The following is an 11,705-nucleotide window of genomic DNA, read 5'->3' on the forward strand; positions in this document are numbered from 1 at the left end:
CTGCCCCCTCCGCCCTGCCCCCCCCCCCCGTATGCTTATTTAATGTTTGTTGAATAGTTTTCACAATTTGCGGGTTCTGAGGAGGCCGAAGTCTCGGCCTAGCGCGCTCCCCCAGAACTTCACCAGGGGGCGCGGCTGCCCGGCGACTATGACGCACCGCCTCGGGGGGCTCCTGGCGCTTAGCGGGCGGTCTCCACGACCCCTCCCTACGACCTGAGCGGGAAACCAAGACAGCGCGCAGGCCGCTGCCCGAGACTTCTAATAGGAGCCCCCCCACCTTGGGAGGCATTGGGGGCCCTAGCTGCTCGGAGCTCGGCCCCCCGACCCTTCCCGGGCCCGCCGAAGCCCGGCGCCCCGGGCCCGGGGCCGGTAACCAGGCGCACATGGCCCTCCCGGCCCCGTTTGTCCTGGCAGCGCGCCGCCGCTATTTGAAGCGGTTTTTATCTCCCAGAAACCAGCAAAACCCCAAGCGGAGTCTAGAGAAGATGAAAGGGGCCGAGGGGCTGGGAAGGGGAGGATCTCGGGGCTGCGGCGGGCGGGAGCTGGCACCGGACAGGCGGAGACCGGGAGGCTAAAGGGCCAGACCCTGGGGGGTCCCGAGGAATCTGCTTAGCGGGGTGGGGGCGGGAGCCCGGGGGTCCACTCCGGGCCTCCTCCCTTTCAAGGCGGCCCCCTCCCCTCGTCCGCCCCAGCCCCCTCTCCCGGATCTCTCTTCCGCCACAGCCCCCAGCCCACTAAGGTCTTCGGAACTCGGGTTTCTTCAAAGCGTCTTTGAAGCCGAGCGCTCCGCCAGAGGGCAGGAGATTTCGCACCTGGGCGGTGGCTGCAGAGTGGGAAGGGGGCTCGTAAGGCGAGCCCGCCCTGAGCGCCCCTGGGATTGCCGACCCCCTCCCACCCGTTCCAGCGCCTCCGACGGCCCCGCACGTTGGACGGTCGGACTGGGGGCGCAGCAGGGAGTCAGGCCGAGGGTGAGCGGCCTGTGCGCTCCCTCAGCCCAGCGGGGGAGCCCTGGGGGGCAGGGGCTGCACAAAGCCCTATTGTGGCTTGGGGATGGCCGCCACAGAGTGGCTTTTGTTCCTCCCCTAACTCCGGGGCGGGCCCGACTGATTGCAGGCCCGGGGTAGGGAGCGGGTTACGTGCCAGGATCCGTACCACGGCCCGGCTGGGGTCGCGCAGTGGACCGCGCTGAGACCGCGGTGCCAGTGCTTGGGCCGGGTCACTGCCCTGGCCAAGGTCGGTTGGTGCAGAGTCCGAGAAAGGGTCAGGGAAGAAACCACTGCGCCTTCACGACTCTGTAGACAGCACTGGACTGTCAAAACCTGTACTCCGCTGGAGGGCTTGGTCGACGGAGCATTTTTCTGCGGGGTAATGTGTGAACGTGCACAATAAAATATTCGCCCTTGGGGGGTCCCCAATTTGTAAAGGAAAAATCCTGTGGCCCACCCTTCTCCCTTCCTCTTCCCCTTTTCTCACCAGGACAAAATTTCAAATCGAACTTTTCTTTATTAAATTAAAAAAAAAAAAAAAAGACTCCATGAGGGCATGATCCCTTCCCTTCCACAATGTTACCCGCTCCCCAAGATCGAGCGGCTTTAACCCTTTAACTTGGGGCCTTGAGGGGGCAGGGGACAAAAAAGGAGGATCCAAAGTCACAGGAAAGGCATTCAAAGGCACGAAGCGGCTTTAAAAGTCACTGGAGGTGGAGTTGGGAGCATCGAAGTCCCAAGTTGGGGGCCTGGGGATGCACCCCAAATCAGATTGGGGACCTCTGTTCTCCTACTCTTCTTTCTCAGGCACAAGTCTAACAAAGTGCCTTGCACAGAGTAGGCACTCAATAAATACTCAATTTATTTGTATCTAATCCCAGAGAAAGCCTTCCCACCCATTCTTCAGGAGGAGCACCTCCCAACCAATGTCCTCCTGTTAGGTGGGCTTCCCCAAAGAGCATGTCTAAGAAGGCAGCTGCAAGCTCTCCATAACGATGGCAACAGGGGATTAGCCTGATTGGGTCATGGTATCTGAAGGGAGGGGCAGTGGAAGAACCCTCTCCAGGGTCAAGGGAGCTGGGGTACATTCCAGTCCTTCTCCCCTCCATAGGACTTGAGGTTTCACAGCTTCTGGCTGGGGCTAAGGATATTAGGGATCACCTAGCTGAAAGATACCCCATCAACTCTAACAGAGATCTAGCTAACCAACCCAATTTGTAGAGACCTCATTAAAAGAGAAACCCCATTAATTGACATCCTGATGATAGAAATTCTATTAAGATTTCCACTAACACTTTGTCTATACAGAAATGCATTTGGCTAGAATTTTCTTAGCAGAAATGGATCCACTTCCCTCCCCAGCTCTCTCTACCTGACCTGTCATCATAACTTAGATAAATATAATTATTATTATTACTATTCGTTACTCCTGGTACATAGGGGTTAAATATACAGGCCTGGGGGCAGCCTCCCTGACCCTGGGGTCACCCCATCTTTGGGATCAGATCCCCACTGGTCTGCCCCCCCCCCCCCCCACCCTGTTCCTGGCCAGGTCACTAACCCCAATCCCCCTAACTCTAGTCCCTAATGAAAAGGCCACCAGGGGGCAATAAATTATCATCATCATTATTATCGCGTTTGTAAAAAGGAAAAAAGCTCTGGAGAATGCAAAGCAGTGGAGTAAGAAGTTGGGAAGACTGGAGCCTGGAAGCTTAGGGAAAGCAGTAAATAAGCTTGGGAAGCAGAAATGATGCATGTCAAGGAGTTAGTGATATGGAGAAATAGTGTTGGGAGCCCAAATGGAAAGTGAGTTGATTGGTATGACAAATGGGGGTGTGTGTGGGGGGGGGGAAGCTGTGAGCAGGGGCCAGGGAAGAGTGTAGGAAGCCAGATTGCAGGAATCAAGCACACAGGTGAGGGCCTGAGATGGGAGTTTGTGGAAAGCCAGGCTCATGGAGAAGAAAGGAGGAAAGAGCTCAGGAGACATGCAGGGAGATACCCGGCCCAGAATGGCCAGGGGAGAGATGGAGAGAGCCCCAAAGGACAGCATGCATGGGGTCAAAGGAGTGAGGGGCAAGCAGTGGTCCGCAAGCCAAGAGAGGCTAGCAAGGCAGCCCTGGGGCTGGAGACCCTCCACCCAGCTCAGATCTCTAGCAGGTTGCTCTGCTCAGGGCTGCCTCCAGGGGCTTTCTCTGGGGGTGCTGGAGAGGCAGAAGGTCCGGATGTCTGACTGGCCTCCTCTTCCCCTGCGCTGCGACCCTCCCCCAGCTCCTTGGGGCCACTGGGAGGGGGACCCGGGCCGGGCTCCCCATGGGTGCGCTGATGTTTGCTCAGGTGGTCACTGCGGGTAAAGCGCTTGGAGCAGAGCAGGCAAGTGAACTTCTTCTCCCGAGTGTGAGTACGCACGTGACGCTCCAGCTCGTCCGAACGGGTGAACCTCTTGCCGCAGAAAAGCCAGTTGCAGACGAAGGGCCTCTCGCCTGTGTGCCAGCGCAAGTGGGCCTTCAGGTGTGAGGCCTTGCCATACACTTTGCCGCAACCAGGGATGTGGCAGCTGTGGATGGGCTTCTTCCGCAGCCCGGCCGCTGCTGCACCCAGCCGCTCTAGCTCCTGGCAATTGGGGCAGTCGCAGGAGGAACGCCCTGCTCCACTGCCCCCATATCCACCACTGCCCCCTGGGCCTGCGCCCCGAGGGGGTTTGGCTCCACCACTCCCCTCCAGCTGCCCACTATTGCTCACTGCCTTGGGTTTATAGACATCTTGGGGAAGGACATGCTGGGGACCTGGTTGCAGGAGGTGGGGAGCTGGGTAGGGGGCTGGATTAAGGGGGGCAAAGTCGGACGGGTAGGTGGGCATCTGGGGGTTCAGTGGAGGCTGAGCAGGGCCTGTGGGCAGTGTCCCTTGCAGCCCATCGCCCTGGCCCTGCCCACCACCCAGCCAGTTGCCCCCAGTGTGCATGTCCCACCAAGGAGTAGGAGCATTGCCTGGGCCTGGTGAAATGCCTGCATGAATGCCCGCCTTATACCAGGAGCCGTAGGGATGTGCCATGTCCAGAGAGGTGTAGACACTGGGCAGGCAGTCAGAAGAGCTGTGCCCCTTGGGCACTAGTAGCCCAGGGTCCTGGCTGCCTGTGGGCCCAGCAAATGAATGGGAGAAGGAAGGGTAGTCATTGGCATAGCCCGAGGTGGATGCTGGAGGACTGCCTGCAGGTGAGAGGAGCCCATTCGTGCTTGAAAAGGGGGCTGGGTAGGCATCCCCCATGGTTTTGGGGGCTGAAAGGTCACTGCCCACAGAGTATGACTTCTTTGTGCTTCCTTTGCCCAGTGTTGTTGAGTCCCGCAGAGGACTGGAGCCACCAAATTTGCTGCACGCTGCTGTCAGCATGGCCAGGGGACTGGAGCCATAGTGAGTTTCCTCCTGTGGAGAGAGGGAAGCACTGCTTAGGGGGAGAGGAGGAGAGGTGCAGAACAAAGGGCAAAGCTCTAGGACTGAGACCTAGAGACATGGACAACAGAACTCAGGGGTCAGGGAAGAGTTGAAGAGGATGGAAATTAGAGGTAAGAAAGATGGGCCACTGAGGACCAGGCATCAGGGCAGAGCTAAGGTAGAACCCTGGAAGGAGAGTGAAGGCCCAACACGGGAGGCAGGAAGCAGAGCTTATTGTGGAATTGCTAGGGGTGTGCAAAGGGCCTCCAAGGAACAGGAGACTTTTTTTTTTTTTTTGGTTATGAATATTCATGGGGTACAAAGAGGAGACTTTTTAAATAACTATGAGAAGAGCTAGGTATAGAGGCAGCAGGTGGGTGAGCTGAGAATTAGGGATCCTGACCCTTGGAAGTGGGTTTGGAGCAGACAGAGGCTATGGTCAGGAACGTGATGAGGCTCAAAGAGCAGCATGGGGAAGGTGAAGTATTAAGGGACCATATTGGTCCTCTTTCCAGATTTCCCCAGCTTCACCCCACATTCCACTTCCTATCTCTGCTTCAGTTCCTAAGGCAGTGGCCTTGTCTCCCTGCGGTTGAGTCCTCATGTTCCTGGTAAGGAATCTCTTGGCAGGGACTCTGGGTTTGGGGAGCAAGAGGAAGCAATGGTGGAGACACTGGGACATTGAGTGGGAATAGGGCTGCCGCCAAGCCAGGACTGTGGCTGAGGCAAGAATGTCTTTCAAGCGGGCAGTGGGTACCTCCTACTTTGTGGTGCCAGCTGGTACCCCTTTGGGAGGGCTGGAAGAGCCAAAGTCCTCATGCCCCTCCAAGGCAGGGAATCGGGTGGCTAAGATATGGGCTCACAGCCACACCCCTCCATGCCTCAGTGTCCCCTAATATGTACCCACGTAGCATAGCTGGTCTCCACCTCTAGCACAGCAAGTAAAGGAAGAAGTATGTATGTGGGGCATAGGCGCCTTTTAGAATCACAAAGGTGTCTCTTTAAAGCCCACCATGCTGTGGCTACCATGCCAAACCACCCTCAAGATTACCACCCCTCAGGAGTTCATGGTACCCCTCCCTGGGTCAGCCTCAGGACCTCCCAGGAGAAGATGCCCTCCAGCATCACTGGCTGACATAGACATGTGTCTATTACTGAGAATCCCACCAAAAAAGATGCCTTCAAAGAGATGCTGAGCCTGTATGGTTCCCTGATTGAGGTCCTCAAAAGTTGATGTGCCTAGTGCCTTCCCCATAAAGCTGAGAAAAGGACCCAAGAATCCAGGATTCTCAGACCTGCCTGGTAGCTCCTAGCATGTGGTATGTGTATGATACCAATCCTAGAGGTAGGTCTGAGGTCTTAAGGTTGCAGTGAGGGGTGTGTGCAGTCACCACTCTTACACTGCTCCTCCTGCCCGATTACCTCTCTCAGAGGTCCTGTTGTCCCCATGGGCTCCCAAATTTGAGCCACCAAAAGATTTCTCCAATTTGGCCACAGTAAACACTCAGGGTTCCTCCCAGTCAGGGTTTCCCTGGAGCCTCTGATCTTCCAAGCTGAGGGTGGGCAAAAGCAGGATAGCTGATGGGGCAGGAGTCAGATCGTAGCAGAAGGGAGAGGTAGAAATGTGGAGTCTGAAGGAGAGAGACAGAGATCCAGAGACATGGGAGCAAAGGACCCTGCACAGGGTGAGGAACTGACATAAAGTCCCATCAGGGCAGGGAAAGGGGGACCAAAGAAGGGAAAACTGGCATTAAGAGGCAGAAATGGGTCGAGACCCAGGAGACAAAAGGGAGGGAGAGAGAGGAAAGCAAAATAAAGAAGGAGAGGTGATGGAAAAGAGACTGCGCTAGGAAAGCAAATGAAAGCAGAGGGAAAGAAAGGAAGGAGAGAAAGGAAAGGGGGAGGAGGAAGAAGAAGGCAGACTTCCTACTAAGAGAAAACCACTGTGGTGCTGGGTCCCAGAAAACCCCCAGACCAGGCCACTCCTCCCTCTTTCTCCCCCCTGACCACCCCCTCCCCCTCTGCCCAGCCCAGCCCGGCTCCTATGGTTTCCCTGCGGTCGGTTTATTTTTAAAAACGCCGACGCCGTCCCCCCGCCCGGCCCTCACACTGTGGCCACAGGGGCCTCAGCCAAGCCCAGGGACCCCACCCAGCTGTGGGGAGAGAAGGAGGGGTGAATGAAGGCAGCCAGCCCCAGGCCAACTGGAGACCCCAGCCCTGAGGATCGGAGGCCCACAGAGCCCCTGAGGGCAGGGAAGGGAAAGCAAGGCCAGACCCACTCAGACGGTTCTGGAGGCCAAGAGCTGGGCATATGGCTAAGTTTCACCATAGCCTCAGTTTCCTTCTCTTGCTGATTGCTCTCTCCTGAACACTGGTGGAGAGAGTCCTGACTAAGGGTTCTGAATATGTGCCCCCATACCTGGTCAAATGTATTACCTTTCTAGGGCCCAGCAGTCCCACCTTCTAGTTGTTTCCCCCACCACCACCTCCATCCCACCATCCTTAAAAACAACGACAAGCAAATAAACACAGGCTTAAAGTACTGAAGGGGGAGTCTTTGGAGAAAAAACAAGAGAGGAGCTGTGGCAGCTCTCTCACCCAGATGTGCAGTGGAGGAAAAGAACCCCTCTTCCAGGGAGTTCACAGTGCAGTACCCAGCCTGACCTCCCAGTGGAAATGCTCACTACCCCTCTGAAAGCTGACTGGCCTTTGGTTCTGAGCACCCAAGGTCCCAGTTTCTAGTTCTCAACTTTCTTAGCCTTCTTCATACTTTCTTAATTTTCCCAGCCTCCCAATTCTCCATTCCCTCCTACCCCCTCAGCCCCCCATTTCTTCCCCTCCCTACATCCCACTCAGCCCAGGTGAGCATCCCATCAAGCAGCAGCTGCTTCCCTTTCTGTACCCCAAGTCCTTCCCACTGTCAGAGAGCACACCCATACCAGGCAAAGGGTTTCCTAGGGAGGTGGGGAGGTAGGGAGGGAGTTGAGGGCCAAAGGACCCAAAAATTAGGTGAAGAGATGGAGGAACTGGAGACACTGGAGTGCCTTTGTGTTGGGGGTGTCTCCAGCTCACAGAGAGTGAGGGGACATGAAAGGCTAGTTTCCTTGACATACTCTTCTTGCCAAGCACTACCCCAATCCCATGTCCTTCCAGCAGACCTCCAGGCCACCTCTGCCCCCGGCACCCATGCCATGCTGGCAACGCTGGCATGATGCCCACACCTACTGATGCTGCCCCTGGTCTGGGTGGACCCAGGGTTCCCATGCACCTTATTTTTCCAGCTTCCTCCAGGCCGCAGTGTGTCAATGATGGCTCAGTACTGTCTGTTGGGGAGGTGGCAAGATGACAATCTGTCCCTATGGCAGCTGGGGGTAGAGTACAACACCTGGGACCCCCTGATTGTATACAGAGTGTGAGGGGGCATGGTGTTCACCCCAGTGGCTTGCATGCCATTTCTTCAAACTCAGCCACAAACTCAATGTCTCGTAGCCTTACACATACACCATTCCCCACCAACAGCACTCAGATGGCCCAGCTTACACCGCACCCCCATACTCTCATAAAGCCAGCCATGTACAGGCACACTTGATTGCAGTCTAACACATACACTCAGGCCAATGAACACAGGTGTCAAAACTCCTCCTCCATCTAACACACACCTCTCCTACAGGTTGACTGAGTTGGGTTCCTGTTTGGCCAATCACCCTGGGACCTGAGCTAGGGCACCAGGAACAGAGATAGGGGCTTTTGAGGGCACCAAGAATGGGGAAGATTTAAGGCTATGGAAGGGGGTTGACCTTCAGGGAGGGCTCTCTGGCTCCAAATTCATGCAGAGGGACCCAGAAAGCAGGAGAGAGATGATGACAGAGAAACAGCATCAGAGACCCAGAACAGGGAAAACCCACGCTATGAGTCCTCCCTTTCCAGCTATTGGTGTTGGGTCCCCAGAAACCCTAGTAATTTCTCAAGACCCCAAACCCTGACCCCATGGTAGCCTAGTTCCATCTATCCTTGGTGCCAGAGGCAAGGGACGGTGGGGTCCCAGCCTGGAGGGGAAGTGGCCCAGTCCACCGTGGAGCCTCCCACTCCCAAAATAGAGCTGAGTTTGTCTTTGGCTGAAAGCTAAATATTTGTGAGCCGGGCAGGCGGCCTCAGACCCTGTCCCTCCTCCTTAGTTCCCTCTCAGGCCTGGGCTCAGTTCCCCTGGTCAGCTCCCCCACATGCACAAAGCTGCCCTCCTCCTTTTTCTCCTAGCCTACCTCCTCTCCTACACACACCATTCACAGGCCCAGCCCCTCCCCACACACAAACTAGACAAGATCCTGCTAGGAGTCTAGCAGACGGGACCCCCAGAGAACTATGCCCAATAGCCACTCCATGCCTACTCAACCAGTCCTCTCTGCCTTCCGTCTCTCCCTCTCTGCTACCAGCTTATCTATTTCCCACCACTCTCTCCCCATTCCACTCTCCCCCTCCTTTCTCCTTCCCTTTTCCACTCCTCACAGTTAGTGTGCTTAGCTAACCTTAAGGGTCCATGCCTTCTGTTGACCTAATCCTCTCTCATCCTCTTTGACTGCCCTCTGACCCCTGGCCCTGTTCTCCCCTCTCTTTTCTCCTGCCCCCTGCTCCCCACTTCTCAGACCCCACTGTTCTCTCCTCATCAGAAGGACCCCTGGAAGTGACAAGCACCAAGCTACTGTCTATGTGAGTTGGGGGGGTGGGGCGGGCAGGCATTAGGACTATTAAGATTGTGGCCAGTTTCCTGGGGGGAGGAGGGGGCAGTTACCTCAAGCAGGGAGGACGCCATCCTGAGGCTGGGGAACGGGTCCCAAGGAGCCAGGCAGATGGAGAGAGCCGAGCCAGAGAGAGAGGGAGAGGGGAGAGGGAGGGAGAATGGGAGAATGAGAGAGAAGAGATCTAAAGTTAGAAGGGACTGGGGGGTGGGGGTGGGGGGGCTGCTCTCTGTCTGTAGGGATCCACCCTCTAATTACAGCTTTCCCAGCGGAGAAGGCTCCGGATCCAATGAGGAGGGCGAGAGAGGGAGGCAGAGGGTCCAAATTTCCTGCTCCATTTGCTGAGCTCCCCAAAGAAGGGATCTGGGAGGGAGAGGAGAAAAAGGGGCACCCAGGGAAGGAGTGGGAAGCAGGAAGGGGGGATAGGAACATGGGCAAGTTGTCAGGGATTCTTTGGAGGGTGCTGAGGGGAAAGGTTAAAGGGATAGTGGACCCAGGTGTCCTACACACCCGCAGCAATCCCATAAGCATCTGTGGGCACCCCTCCCAGAGCTCCCCAGTATCATGTACCTGGGGGAACTTGGGGCTGGCTGTCCTGAGCCTCTCCTCTCTGGAGGTCTGGCAGGCAACGGGTGGCCTGAGGGTGCTGGGAGGGATCCGCTCCTCTCCCGGCCAGCTCCACTCCTGTTCCCACTCAGGCTCCGATCCTACAATCCTACTCTGAGTCCAGAGTCCTTGCTGCTGCTCGGCGGGCTGCTGCTGTTGCTGCTGCTGCTGCTGCTGAGGCTGCTGCCGCCTGCCGCCGCCGCTGCTGAGGGAAGGAACAGGAGGGAAAAGGAACAAACCCCAAACCACTAATTAGAGATCCAAGGGGGGGATGGGGGATTGGGGACGACATTCACACAGAGAGACTGGAACACACTGACATACACACTCATGGACAAACATAGGGATGATGCATGCATACATACACACACACAGCACTACCCATAAGGGTAGGGCCACTGTCATGGATGAACACAGGCAAACACACACTAATGATCATGGTGACATGCTGGAAGCACACACACGGAGATGTTTGCTTCCCTGGTCAACCACTTCTAGATCAGGACAGTATTGTGTATGTGCCTGTGTGTGCCTGGGTATGTGTGTTATGTGGGATGGGATGGAGGGTGTGTCCTGGGGTGGTGGCTTCTCATGATTAAACTTCTAGGGTCATTCAGGTAGGTTCTAGAGCAAGGTCTGGAGGAAGGGGTGGATGGTGGGAAAGAGCTTCAAACAGGCTTGGGGGGCCCTCAGTCTTGCATCCAATGCCTCAGTTTCACTACTTGGAAGTGACACCTAGGCCTACCTCACTTTGTGGGGCAGAACCTGGATCTTCTGATGATGAGAAAATTTAAGGCAGGCAGGAGTGAGGGCGGAGGTAGAAGGTCATTGAGCCAACTCACCCATGCCCACACGCAGCCCCTTTGGATTAACCCCCCAAAAAAGAAATTCCTCATCATTCCTTGCCAGTTACCATCCCTGAGCCCCTTTGGCCATGGGTTTAATCTCCATCCTTTAATAGATATCAAAGTTCTCATCAGTGATTATACTTTCCTGGGAGGGGGCTCCTGGTTCCCTTTCTCATTGCCATGCATCAATTCCCTCTGCCACAGAAAGAACTGAAGTTACAACTTAAGGATTTGTCATCAACATGAGAAAGAAGAGAAGGAAGGTCAACCAGGAGAGGGAAACCCAAAAAGTCTACTGACTGCAACCTGGGCCCTGGGGTAGGTTTATAAGAGAGAGAGGACTGGGAACCAGCATGTCCCACAGAGGGGCCCAGCCCTCTGGGTTGTTTTGCAGGTCATCCCTTAACACGCACACCACTCCTCGCCCACCATTGCCTGTCAGAGAAATAAAGCCCTGTCGTTTCCCTTCTCCTTAGGCCCCAACACGGACCCGTCACTTCCTCTTTTGGAGGGCTCGCTTGCTCCTTTTGCTCTCCCAGCTCTCCACGGAAAAAGTTGGGAGGTGGAAGGAGCAGATGGAGGTCCAGGGAGGGTTAACAGCAGTTTAACCAGCAGGCAGGAGCAAGCTTCAGGGTAGGACCCAGGAGTTCTGGAGTCCAGCCAATGATTTGGTTTTCCCCAAGGAACTCTGTGAGCTCAACTTTTGGGGAAAGAGTTAGGGAACCAGGTGGCTGGTAGACAGAAGGAAAGAAACCAAAGAAGAAACAATACAGAATGACCAAGAGACACACAGAGCAAATGAAACAATCCAAGAATATCAGAAGAAAGAATCATAAGAAAGAGAAAGAGACAGGGAAGAAAAAAACAGAAGACCAAATTTATGGCTTTAAAATCAAAAACAAACAAACAAAAAAAAACCCCAAAACACACACACACAAAAAAAAACAACAGAGAAAGAAGAAAAAAATAAAAAGGGAAAGAAACAAGCCCAGAGGAACAAAGATGGGGAGAAAATGGCTTCGGAGGGACAGGGAAAAAACCAGCGGCATGGCCAGGTTTGCAGGAGGTGGAGGGTTAAGCAGCTGGGCAGGTGGGGGGCGGGGATG

At 55.3% G+C, this 11,705-nt stretch overlaps 1 protein-coding gene across 2 annotated transcripts; it reads right to left on the reverse strand.

Moving 5' to 3' along the window:
• Positions 1-3,100: 3,100 nt before the first annotated feature.
• On the reverse strand, positions 3,101-9,765 carry SP7 (Sp7 transcription factor). 2 transcript variants are annotated; one of them, XM_008575652.1, is made up of 2 exons: positions 9,199-9,246; positions 3,101-4,403 (listed from the first exon to the last, which is right to left on the reverse strand). In XM_008575652.1, the coding sequence occupies exons 1-2, from the start codon at positions 9,217-9,219 to the stop codon at positions 3,129-3,131; spliced, it is 1,296 nt and encodes a 431-aa protein (XP_008573874.1). In that variant the 5' UTR covers positions 9,220-9,246; the 3' UTR covers positions 3,101-3,128. The 2 variants fall into 2 exon arrangements, with proteins under 2 accessions (XP_008573874.1, XP_008573883.1); XM_008575661.1 differs by lacking the exon at positions 9,199-9,246 and adding an exon at positions 9,716-9,765 and having other exon boundaries at positions 3,129-4,403.
• Between the last annotated feature and the right edge of the window lie 1,940 nt (positions 9,766-11,705).

This window comes from Galeopterus variegatus, unplaced genomic scaffold (genome assembly GCF_000696425.1).
Source record: "Galeopterus variegatus unplaced genomic scaffold, G_variegatus-3.0.2 Scaffold60, whole genome shotgun sequence".
Lineage (NCBI taxonomy): Eukaryota > Metazoa > Chordata > Mammalia > Dermoptera > Cynocephalidae > Galeopterus > Galeopterus variegatus.